Source organism: Chrysochloris asiatica, unplaced genomic scaffold (assembly GCF_000296735.1).
Source record: "Chrysochloris asiatica unplaced genomic scaffold, ChrAsi1.0 scaffold00055, whole genome shotgun sequence".
Lineage (NCBI taxonomy): Eukaryota > Metazoa > Chordata > Mammalia > Afrosoricida > Chrysochloridae > Chrysochloris > Chrysochloris asiatica.
The window spans coordinates 17932688-17945911 of record NW_006408573.1 but is presented as its reverse complement, the minus strand read 5'-3'; the positions used below and the strand labels follow the sequence as shown (position 1 = coordinate 17945911).

Sequence of the window (13224 nt, the reverse complement as noted above, 5' to 3'; positions counted from 1 at the left end):
TGTCTTTAGTGTTTAATTTATCAAATCTGTTCTTCAGATGATCTCTAAATTCAGCTGGGATATATTCAAGGTTATATTTTGGCTCTTAAGGACTTGTTTTCGTTATCTTCAGCTTCAGTCTGAATTTGCATATGAGCAGTTGATGGTCTGTTCCACAGTCTGCCCCCTGGCCTTGTTTTGGCTGATGATATGGAACTTTACCACCATCTCTTTGCACAGATGTAGTCAATTAGATTTCTGTGTATTCCATCTGCTGTGGTCCATATGTATAATTGCCTCTTATGCTGTCTAAAGAAGGTATTTGAAATGAACAAATCATTGATTTTGCAGAATTCTATCATGTGATCTCCAACATCATTTCTATCACCAAGACCATATTTTCCAACTACTGAGCCTGCCTTTTTGTTTCCCACCTTTGCATTCCAGTGACCAGTAATGATCAATATGTGTTGATTGCATGTTTGATCAATTTCAGATTGAAGAAGTTGGTAGAATTCTTCTGTTTCATCCTAGTTGGTGCATAAATTTGAATAACAGTGGTATTAACTGGTTTTCCATGTAGATGCATGGATACTATCCTATCACAGACAGTGTTGTCCCTCATGACTGATCTTGATATGTTCTTTTTGACAATGAATGCAACACCATTCCTCTTCAATTTGTCATACCTGGCATAATAAACCATGTGGTTGTCAAATTCAAAATGGCCAATACCAGTCCATTTCAGCTCACTAAGGCCTAAGATATTGATGTTTATGCGTTCCATTTAATTTTTGACAATTTCCAATTTTCCTAGATTCATACTTCATACATTCCATATTCCAGTTATTAATGGATGTTTACAGCTGTTTCTGTTCATTTTGAGTTGTGCCCCATCAGCAAATGAAGGTCCCGAGGGCTTTAATCCCATGGGCTTACTCATTTGCATCATCCATCACGGTCAACTCTACTTTGAGGAGGCAGTTTCTTCCCCAGTCGCATTTTGAGTGCCTTCCATCCTGAGGGGCTTATTTTCCGACACTATATCTGACAGTGTTTTTCTGCTATTCATAAGGTTTTCGGTGACTAAATATTTGGAAGTAGTTTGTCACTCTTTCTTCCTAGTCTGTCTTTGTCTGGCAGCTCACCTGAAACCTGTACACCATGGGTGACCCTGCTGGTATTTAAAATACCAGCGGCATAGCTTCCAGAATTACAGCAGCTTACTACAGTATGACAGACTGACAGATGATGGTCTTGACAGACGGTGGTAAATGAAAGAACCAGGATTTGAACTCCAGCAAATCCACTTCCAGAGGCCATGCTCTTTAGCCACATGATATACTGTCTTACCTGTAACTTAAAACTCTGGAATTAGATTTGATGGTTTTTTGTGTTGTTTTTTTCTAAACTGTTTTATTAAGAATTATGTGATAGCTTATATGGGAGAACATTAGCTTTACATTCATCCTATCGTATATCGTTACATTGCCATGGTTACAATCCCCTCTATGCATCATCAACCAACCAAAGGGTACACCCCACAAATATGCCCCCTGATCTTCAGCACACAGCCCCTCTCCCTCTCTGGGTCTAGATTTCCCAGCCGCTCCATCTCTCCACGTCATTGTCTCTGCCTCCATCTCTGGCGTCACTCTTTCTCTGGGTAGGATCCTCCTACCCCGCTCTTCTCCCTTGTTGGTCCCAGGGACCTCTGCTTCTGGACTGCAAAGTCAACCACTTCCATCCTTTTGCTACAAAACATCTACCATAACATTTCCAACCCTCACAGTCAGTCCTGATAACAATTATTCACTATTGTGCCACATGAGACCTATCCACATTTCCTTTCATTAGCCTCGCCTAGATAGGATTGGATGTTATTCAGTGGAGATTCTACCTTCCTGGATCTAGGCTCCCTCTTGAAAGCTTGTAAACCAGTCACTTACCTTTGTAGCCCCTCCATTTTGGCTAGCTAATACCCAAGTTGCCCATCCCTGTCTACCCTGTATATTGAGGGGGTGGGAATGATCCTTGCTGTAAAGATTTGTTCCCTCTTTTGAGCTACTGCATCCATAGGTGTAGGTCGAGTTTATCAAATGGTATCAGATTACTATTTTTTTCCTCTTCTTTCTTCTAGTTAAGCTCTGATCATCCAGCCATTGAAGCCAGGTCAAGTGGGTATTATCTGCAAGTGTGGGTGTTCTTGTTCATATGCCCTTTCTTCTTATCAGCTGGATGCTTCATTCTCCGTTTTAGTCCTCTGTGGCTATGTCACTGACTCCAGGCCCAGGAGTCCTCAGGTCTTGCCAAACTGCTGGCCAACCAGGTCTCCACCCAGGTTCACAGGGCTTAGCTCGCAGCTTCATTGCTATTTTTCCCTCACTTCCCCTTATTGGTGACCAGCGTGGCCACCAGTCAGAGCATATGTCTGCTCGTGTATTCCCACTGAGACTTAGTCTTGGAAGGGGGTTTGCCCTGAGGGGACCTTATTGCTTGCCTTGGTATCTCCTGGACGAGCTTCTTGCTTGTTCGTGTAGTAGTCAGCTGGTGGTGGTGGTACTGTGTGCCGTGGAGTTGGTTCCAACTAATAGTGGCCCTGTACAGGGAGCAGAATGCCTCATCCTTCTCCCGTGGAGCAGCTGGTAGTTTCAAACTGCTGACCTTGTGGTTCGCAGCCCGATTTGTAACCACTATGCTACCAGAGCTCCTTAGTAGTCACCTGGATTGCTGTTATTTTGTATTTTTCCTGTTGGTCTTTCTTTCAAGAAGTATCTTTTGTTGTAGCTGCTCCAGGCTGGTCTGCTTGTCCTTTCAAGTGAAAATTTCCCACCTCAGAAGATTATGGATGGGGTTCAGGATTCCACCTATGGTCTTATGTAATACAGGGGGTCCATAGGAAGCCTCCTTCACTGGGCACATTGTAGCCCCATTTTAGGTATTCCAAAGATTTGATGGTTTTTTGTTTTTGTTTTTTCATGACTGCTTCATAACTTAAAGAAGCTTGACTGTAGGCACCTGTCTAGGCATCATTAGTCTGAATCCAGATAGACTGCCCTAGGAATGGGTCTCCATAGATATGACCTGTGTAGTTCAGGCATGGTGCTAATGAATCCAGGGTTGCTGGCTTTGTCCCCTCTAGGGCCGGGGCCAGATAATACCACATAGAGAAGATCTCTGTTCCTCAGATAGGTGGCATGTGTCATCTCAGTCAGTGTCTACCAAATTTTTGTTTGTTGTCCTAGCCTAAGAGTTCAATCACCTAATACTTGAAAAAGAGCAGTTGAGGATAGAAAGAAGCATGGCCCTCAAAGTTGGTTGTCCGTGAAAACACTGCTCCACCTTCAGCGGGTGAACATGTAAACAGTCTTAAAAGTTGCAGATGGATTTGTAGGTAAACACTGGGACTTTGACTTAATTTAAAGGAGACACACCGTGCTCTTCATGAGCACATTTCTACAGGTCCTCTGTTTATAGAATGCCAGTTTGTAAGTTGGATGCTATTAATTAAGCATTTACCCAGGGTGTCCATCACCAACTCTGGACAAACTCCTACCACTAACTGGAGCTGCTGGTAGCATTTCCCCGGCTTCTTCACATTTCAGATGTTTCCAGGCCAGTATTTTTCATGTAAAGGAAAGAAATCTTTGCTTCATGGTGGCAATTTGCGTTTGTTATTTTAAAATTTGTTAATAATCGCTTTGTTGTTGTTTGTTTCTAGTTATCGTGAAAAAGCAAAGAAAGATGCTGCTGCTGTGGGTAATCATGTTGCTAAATTGCTGCAGTCTGTGGGCCAGGTAAGCTTTGAGGGCCTTTGTGGGACCGCTCCATACAGGCCTGCAGTACTACCGGCCTGGCGGGGAGAGGGCAAAGGAGGGAGGGGCACTGCTCAGTGCTTCTTTAGAGGCAGTGCCCCTCATCTGGCTAAGGAGAAAAGCCTGTTCTTAGGAAACAAGATCTTTTTAAAGTGCTCTTCCAACTCTTGGAGAGAAATTCCCATCTCACCGTGAGCTGGCTGTGTGCTGCACCCTTTGTTCATCATTTCTTAGACTGGAGGAAAACCTGCATTTCTCTCTTTACAGGCGCCAGAGGCCATCTCAGAGAAAGAATTAAAATTACTCTGTAAGTCCCCTTATATTAATTTCCTTATTTTGCTTGATAAAAATGTGCTAAAGGGAATGTTTCCAGTAATTTTTAAGTGGTTAAAATTATAAATTTTCCATGGTCTCAGTGGTGTGGATATAGTTAATTACTGAGTGGTGATTGATTAGTTTCTGTCGAGTAGCATCTGACACAGCGACCCTGTATAGAGTTTTTGAGGCTATACATCTTTGCAGGAGCAGAAAGTCTCATCTTTCTTCTGTGGAGTGGCCAGTGGACTTGAACTATTGACTTTGTGGTTCATAGTCCAGTGCTTAGTCTACAAAGTTACCACACACTCAGTTACTGGGAAAGCAATTTTTTTTTTTAATTTACTATGATAAATGGAGGTGCCCTGGTGTGGCACTGTGGGTTAATGCACTGGACTGCAAAGTCAGTTTGAACCACAAAGTCAGCAGTTCAGGCTTACCATCTGCTCCTTGGAAACCCCTTACAGGGTCGCTATGGATCAGAACTGACTTGATGGCACTTAACAACAATAACATGATGAATGGGGAGGGTATTTTATGAGTAGGTCAGAGATGGTGGTGGTTTTGTGCTGTGGAATCATTCTGACTCATAGTGACCCCGAGGCTGTAAGTCTTTACAGGAGCAGAAAGCCTCATCTTTGTCCTCCAGAATGGCTGGTAATTTCAAACTGCTGACCTCGAGGTTAACAGCACAACTCGTAACCACTATACCACCAGAGCTCCTTAGGGTCAATTAATTGGAAACGGAATTGTCATTAATACAAATTTTATTACTCTTAGCTTATTGATTTTAGGTTATTTGGGAATATTTTATCTGAAGATTTTAGGTATAACCTAGAGTCATATTGTCATAGATTGTATTGGTTTAAATGTTCATTTTAATCTGTGCCAAATTACTTCACTGGAATTAAGAATTTGCTGTCTAGTTTCCGGGCTGCTAGGCTTCAGGTGTTGTGTTTTTTGTTTTTTTTTTTAATTGTGGTAAATATGTGTGTAACCAAACATTGGCCATTCCGGTGTTCTTTATACAATTCAGTGACACAGCCTCATCATCTTGGGCAACCATCACCATTATTAGCTTCTCCATTTTTCTATCACTCTTCACAGAAGCGTTCCTAAGGTCTTCTTGATAACATTTTCTTTCATTTAATAGTCAGTTTTAAAATGATAGCAAATTTCTTTTACATGACTGTTGAAGATATTTTCTGTGGATCCTCCCCCTGGTTTCTGTAGAACTCTCTATTTTGTATGGTCCTTACCCTGGAAGTGGATTGATCTGACTTTCTCATTTCATGGCTCTTCTACAGTGCTTGTTCTGTTGCACTACTCATCTTGCACCTTGTTTGTGCATTAGTGTGTGCTCTACTAGATTACACGTTGTTGTTGTTAAGTGCCGTCAAGTTGGTTCTGACCCATAGCAACCCTGTATAGGGTTTCCATGGAGCAGCTGGTGAGCTTGAACCACCAGCCTTGTAGTTCAAATGGCTTTGCAGTCTAGTGCATTAACCCACAGCGCCACACCAGGACTATATGATTCCTGATTAAAAGCTGGATATTAGGTATATGATATTGGGTGTATTCTGTTGTGGGTTACAAATTGGGCTACTAACCGCAAGGTCAGCAGTTCAAATCTGCCAGCCACTTTTCTGCTCTCTGCTCCCATAAAGATTTACAGCCTTGGAAACTCTATCCAGGATCGCTGTGAGTCAGACCAACTTCACAGCATACATCCACCACCACCATTAGGAATATAAGGGTTGTTATTCTGTTCTCTTTTCTTTGGAGTGTGTTTGAAAATTTCTGTAATCGATAGTTGGTTTTGTTTTGGATTTTTATATACACCAAGAGCACACTATAAAACGCATTCTAGTTTATAACTGTTGTTGCTAAGTGTCGTCGAGTCAGTTCTGACACATAGCTACCCTGCATAGGGTTTCCAAGGAGCAACTGGTGAGCTTGAGCTCCTGACCTTGTGGTTCAAACCGACTTTGCAGTCCAACGTACTAACCTACAGTGCCACACCAGACTACTTATCCATAGATGATAATGAAAGCTTCTACTTCTTGATTTATGTCAGGCATTGTTCTGGTTACAGTTGTCACATTTGGGAACAACTCTCAAAGGCAAATGGTATTATCCTCATTTTGCAAATGAGAAAACTGAGGCTCAGACAGGTGCTATTACCTACTTAACCAGTTCTGAATTGGTTGTAGTGTTAAGATTATGAATTTAAGATGATATGTTCTGGTGCTTTTTCTGCTAACCCGTTAGATGCAAATCGATGTGTTTCATCACATGTCCATGTTTGTGAAGAGTATGTACAGAATTTTTATATTTAAAGGGACTTGTGATTCAGAATATTCATGTGTTGACAGCCATTTACTTCCATAATGTTTATCCTGTTTCAGGTAGTAATTCTGCATTTCTTCGAGTGGTAAGATGTCGCTCCTTAGCTGAAGAATATGGTTTGGATACAATTAACAAGGATGAAATTAGTAAGTATAGGAACCTTCTGATGCGCAGTCATTCATTTTACACAGAAATCCTATTTAGGTCACACAGTAGTATGATATGTAGACTTAAAGTCAGTATATCACTACTTTTAGTAGAGACTGTGAGTATAGTTAATAGCCCATAAGACCCCTGAGTTTCATTTTAATGTAGCTACCCTTTATTTTACTGTTATATTTTATCAGCATAAAATGTTTAAATTTTGTGGTTAAATTATATTATATTCTGAAACTTAAGTAGTAAATTCAACCCTTAATTGTTTATATCTTGTAAATTGTCCAAATTATACTGGAATTTTTTTTTTCTTTTTCAGTTTCCAGTATGGACAATCCAGATAGTGAGATAGTATTGTACTTAATGTTACGGGCTGTTGATAGATTTCATAAACAACATGGTAGATATCCAGGTAAGTAAATAGCAAATAAATTACAAAATCTAATACAGTCTTAAAACGGCCTCTTAAATTGAACTGAATTGTAGAGTACTCTCAGGGTATTTATAATGGTACAAGTTGAATTATACATTTTAAACTGTTTACACCTAATTCAGTCCAAAGAGGAACTGTTTTTATTTTTGTTTCCTTTTTAAAACATTTAAATGTTTATCTGCCTTTTGTTTTTGTTCTTTTTTAGAAAAATCATTTTGTTCTTGAGAATAAACATACTAAAACATATACCAGTTCACCTGTTTCTACATGTCCAGTTCAGTAGCAGTGATTATGTTCTCCCACCTCTTCTAACCATTGGCTTTTTAAGTATAAATATTGGCAAATATTACTTGATTTTAAATTACTTCAGGGGAATTTAGTTAAATGTTTAGAGAAGAAAGCTTTCTTTTTCCCCTATCAGTTTCTGTACTTTACTTCTGAGACTCCCACTAAGTTGAATTAAATGGACTAGGAGAGAGAGCCACAGAAGTATGAACTCAGAACTCAGACGTGGAGGGATTTCATTGCTCTGTAACTCTTTCTTGTTATGTGCAAATGTAGGCATTGGGGACTGGCATAACCTCAGAAATCTAAATTTCCCAGAATATTTTTATTGTTGATGATAATGTGAATTGTGCTGGATTACTACACAGTAGTACATTCTATGCAGATCATAAAACCTGTTGCCCCAAGTAATGTAGTACATGCCTTCAGAGCTTAATGAGCAAGCTTATCAGAAGAAGCAAAGAAATAAAATAAACACCAAATATGGAGTCCTGGTGTGGCACTGTAGTATAAGCACTGGATTGCTAACTGCAAAGTCAGTGCTTCAAACCCACTAGCTGCTCCTTGGAAACGCTATATAGGGTTGCTATGAGTCAGAAATGACTCAACGGCACTTAACAACTTGGCTAGAATATTTCCTTGTTATGTAACACCCCTCCCTGAAACTTAGTGATTTAAAACAGCAGTATATTATTTCTCATCGTTTTGTGTATTTACTGGACACAATTAGGCTCTGTCAGTATGTGTGTGGGAGAGTGTCAGGGGTTTTGTTGCATGGTACCTGGGACTATAGTCATTCTGGAGACTTGATTGACTTAAGCATCCAAAATGTTTATAGTGTTTTCGTGCGTCCCTTTGTTGGTTACAGGTATATATTTTTTATGTTTTGTTTTTTTTCGAAGGGGTATCTAACTATCAAGTTGAAGAAGATATAGGAAAGTTGAAGTCTTGTCTCACCGGCTTCCTTCAGGAATATGGCTTATCTGTAATGGTGAAAGATGACTATGTCCATGAATTGTGAGTACTTTTTAGGACATGTAAGAGAAAACTCTCTTTCTGTTGTAGGACTGATCTAAATTCACGTTTCAATCCTTCCTTGTAGTTGCCGATATGGAGCTGCTGAACCACACACCATTGCTGCTTTCTTAGGAGGTGAGTTCCATCAATGAAAAGACTGTCACCTGCTTTTATATAGCACAGTTACTACTTCCATATCCATTTTTGTTTTCTTAGCTATTTTAGTTAGGGATGTCAGAAAAACACGATGTAAAGCTTAGATTGTTTCAGTAACTTCTCTATTGGTCTCCCTGCCTCCCGTCTCTTCCACTCCAGTCCATTTTACAGGAAGTATCACTGATCTTTCCAAAGCATAACTCTGGCTGTATCCTTCACTTAACTAACCCGCTGACCTGCCTGTACACATATCCCACATGCTGACCCAGGAAACTTAACGTGATATTACAGAATCTCTTATATTCTGGTTCTGTCCAATTTTTCCAGCCTCGGCTTTGCAATATTATTTATGTTCCCCAGAGACATACCTTTTGATGTCCTACTTTTATATTTTTGCTCCTTGGGGCCCATTTGCCTTAAATCTTATTTCTTACATGTTCAAAATCCATCCGTTTTTCAAGACCCAACTATCTTGTTTATAAACTCCCTTTATCTCCTACCTTCACTCCACTTCCCCTCCCCCTCACCCCCCTAAAAACACCCTTCTGTCTTTGACCTTTTTTAGTCTGAGTTATATGCTGACAGTGTTTTCCTTTGTGATTAGTAATGTTTTGAAAGCAGACCCAGTTTGATTAGTATTCAGAGTGCTCAAAATATAAATGAATGATCATAGACTTAGAAAAACTTGATTTTAAACAACCTCTAATTAAAACCTGATTCTAGATCATTTATTTTAATCTAAAACCAAGTCTCTTATGCCCAAAGAGCGAAATAACTTTCCAGTCATAATAAAAAGCAAATTATTATTTGTTAAGGCTCTTTTCAGATATTAAGAATATCAAACACAATTGGAGAGGTTGCATGCCTGTCCAAACTAAAACCAATTGTCAATGACTCATAGCAATGCTACAGGACAGGCTAAAACTGCTCTAGAGTTTCCACGGCTATAGTCTTTACGGGGAAAGGAGCCCTGGTGTCTCCGTGGATAAAGTGCTGGGCTGCTAACTACAAACCACTAGCCGCTCCAGCCGCTCCATGGGAGAGAGATGTGGCAATCGGCTTCCATGGAGAGTACAGCCTTGGAAACCCTGTGGAGTTCAACTATGTCTCCCCAGGTTATTATGAGTCAGAATCAACTCAGTGGCACAGGGTTTGGGACTCTGTTAACAGCTGAATGCTTAATCACTATGTCATCAATAATCCTTTGTACTTGTTTATGGTGGCTGTGTGCCGTGGAGTCGGTTCCTACTCATAGCGACCCTATACAGGGTTTCCGAGGCTGTAAATCTTTACAGGAGCAGAACGCCTCATCTTTCTCCCTCGGAACAGCTGGTAGTTTTGAACTGCTGACCTTGCAGTTCGCAACCTGATTCGTAACCACTACGCTCCCAGAGCTCCTTACTTGCTTATAGCAAAGAAAAAGTTAGATTAAAATATTTTGGTTTTATATGTCCTTTAATCATTATGGAGTACTGGTGTGGTGCTGTATGCTCAGTACTGGACTGTTAATCACATAATCACAAGGTTGGTGGTTCAGACCACCAGCCACTTCTTGGAAACTCTTTACAGGGTTGCTGGGAGTAGGAAGAGACTTGACAGCACTTAACAACAACGTGATCATTATGCACACACCTTTCCTCTTGGTCTTTGCTCAAATGTCATTGTCTTGGTTCTCTAGGCCTTCTAGAAATCCCACAGGCTTTTACAAACACAAGTATATTCTCTTACTACTTAGGAGGCTGGAAGTTGAGTTCAGGGCACCAGCTCTAGGGAAAAGCTTTCTCTTTCTGTGTTGCCTGGGTCTAGGAGGTTCCCAGTGCAGGGACCCCGGGTCCAATGGATGCACTCCACTCCTGGCTCTCCTTTCTTGGAGGTTGTAGGTCCCTCTGACCTCTGCTCATGTGTTTAATATCTTTTTTGGAGTCCTGGTGTGGCGCTGTGGGTTAATGCCCCAGACTGCAAAGCTGTTTGAACTGCAAGCTCACCAGCTGCTCCTTGGAAACCCTGTACAGGGTCGCTATGGGTCTGAATTGACTCAACAACACTTAACAATAACAGCAACAATATATCTCAAAAGAGATTGCCTCAAAATATAGCCTAATCCTGTAGATTACACCTTCCCTCATTATTTGACTACCTCATTAACATCAGCGAAGTTAGGATTTACAGCATACAGGATAACAACAACAGATAATTATATAATACTGAGACTAGCAGCCAGCCATATGACATATATTTTGGGGACACAGTTCAATCCATGACATCCCACCCTTTGTCACCCCAAAATTCCTATCCTTACAACATGTCCATCCTATGACAAAATTCATCTTAATTTGTAAATCTAGGATACAAGTTAGCTGCTTCCAAAATATAATCGTGGAAAAGGCACACAGTAGACAATTGCATTACAAATGGAAGAAATTAGAGAAAAAGAAGGAATAACGGGCAACAAATAAGTCCAAAACGCAGCGGAACAGTGTACATTAGCTCTCAAGGTTTGAAAATAATCCTGTTTTCTGAGACTGTCTAGGCAGTAGTCCTGCCTTCCAGACTCTACACACACCATTATTGCTCCTCACTTCCTCCAGGTCTTTGATTGCATACTGTCTTTACTGGGAAGTCACCTCTCACCTCCTATTATATTAAAACTGAGTACCTCTTGTACTTTTCCCTCCCCCTTACCTACTTACTGTCATTTGACATATTGTACATTTACTTATGTGTAAATGATCTGTCTCTCACTTCTAAAAAGTAAGATTCATGGGGGCAAGGATTTTATTCCCTACTGTAAGGTACTAGAACTAGTGTCTGGAACCAGATATTTATTGAATCAGTTAATATTTGTGAAAGATGAAGCTTCAGGTATAAAAGATGAACTTTTTTCTATTGATAGATATCTTTTATTTTTTGTTTTGAGTAGTTACAGCAGACTGTCAGTATTTAATACAAATTCTTTCATAATGCAGATGTTTTTAGAACACGTTTTATGACATGTTTGGTGCCATCAAGTCAATTTTGACGCATATTGACTAGAACTGCTCCATAGACTATAATCTGTACAGGAAGAGATTGCCACGTCTTTTTCCCGCAGAGCTGCTGGATAGGTTTGAACTGCCAACCCTTTGGTTAACTACTGAGTGCTTAACCACTGCACTACCAGGACTCTGTAAAGTGCCATTATCCCTCTTTTATTATAAAAGTAAAATATGCACAAGGAGGTCAATTGTTATAGAAGAGGATCTTTTGAGAAAAAAGTGCAATCAAAGCATACATACTACTGTTTGTACTTTGCTTTGTTATTTAATCTATCTTGCCAGTCTTTGGCACTCATCATAACTGGAAACACTTAATTCTTTTTAACTGTGGCATAATATTCCATTGTCTGAGTGTATAGAACAAAACCTTTATATTCATTTAACACTGTACTTATAAAACTTGTAGTTCTTACTTTAAAAAATAAAAATCATGGTAAAATATATGTAACAAAATATTTGCCATTTTAGCTTCTAGTGGTTACAAATAAGGCTGCTAATGTCAGGGTCAGCAGCTCAAAACTACCAGCTGTTCCAGGAGAAAGATGAGACTTGCTGCTCCCACAGATTTACAGCTTCAGAAACCTTATACCGTGTCTCTGTGAATCAGTAGCAAGTCAACAGCACTTAGTAACAACAAAAAATAGAAACTTAGTAACCCTTAAGTGATAACACCTCATTTCCCCATAGTCCTTTAATGTTAATATGTCTCAGTAAGCCAGGGCTGTTTGGGATTGCTATTTTTAACACCTTTCCTTTTGGAAAGGAAAAGGTTTTCTTGACAAGACTGAGTCTGTGTGTAATGCTGGAAAATTTACTCTTTTCAAAGATTTGCTCTTCTCCTTTTTCCTTGTAGGTGCTGCTGCTCAAGAGGCTATCAAGATAATCACCAAACAATTTGTAATTTTTAATAACAGTTACATTTATAGTGGTATGTCACAAACGTCAGCAACTTTCCAGTTGTAGAAGTAGAGTGTTGATGATTGAAACTGTAATTGCCTTCAGGCTGTGCTCTAGACTGTAAAATTCTGCTAAATTGTTTTCTTAATAAACACTTTTCTCATTTGTTATAATGCAGTTTTGCTTTTTGAGAAAGACAGGAAAGAGAAGCAGTCATTTTCTTGGAAAATAAAAACTATCCGTTTCTAATTGAATTCATTAATACGGACTTGCTCTTTCAAAGTTACTGATGGAAATCTCTTGAGTTTCATTAGAAAATAGCTTAAATATTTTGTTTTGTAAAATATTAAATAATGAATTTAAACCATGTACACATTTTAGCTATGGGCGTGTTAGGATGATCATTAGTTGTTAAAACAAAGCAGAATTTTTTAAAGATGAATATTCAGGAAGTGTACCTATCAGAGTATAAGACAGCCCCACTGCATGTAGTGTTATTTTTAAGACCTACTTTTTGAAATTTTATGGGGTCTATCTGGCATGGCACTGTAGGATAAGCAAGGTCTGTATGAACTGCAAGGTTGGCAATTAAAATTTACCAGCCACTTCTGGGAAACCCTATTTAGGGTTGTTTTGAGTTGAACCGACTTGACAGCACCTAACAACACCACCTATCCATATGGAGCCCTGGTGTAGTCAGAGGTTCAAACTCACCAGCCGCCCCTGGAAATCCGATACAGGGTCGCTTGGAGTCGGAAAGCGACTCAACAGCACTTAACAAGCAACG

General features: G+C 39.7%; 1 protein-coding gene across 2 annotated transcripts in view; it reads left to right on the top strand.

Annotated features, from left to right (window-relative positions):
- Positions 1-12610, top strand: part of NAE1 (NEDD8 activating enzyme E1 subunit 1) — a 29304-nt gene extending 16694 nt beyond the window's left edge. The window contains exons 14-20 of one of the 2 annotated variants that reach the window (XM_006863590.1): positions 3701-3776; positions 4062-4101; positions 6518-6604; positions 6934-7026; positions 8235-8349; positions 8435-8484; positions 12394-12610. In XM_006863590.1, coding sequence (XP_006863652.1) covers positions 3701-3776; positions 4062-4101; positions 6518-6604; positions 6934-7026; positions 8235-8349; positions 8435-8484; positions 12394-12503 — 571 coding nt within the window. In that variant the 3' untranslated portion in view covers positions 12504-12610. The remainder of the gene's footprint in view (positions 1-3700; positions 3777-4061; positions 4102-6517; positions 6605-6933; positions 7027-8234; positions 8350-8434; positions 8485-12393) is intronic. The other variant, XM_006863591.1, reaches the window with a different exon arrangement.
- The last annotated feature ends 614 nt before the right edge of the window (positions 12611-13224 follow it).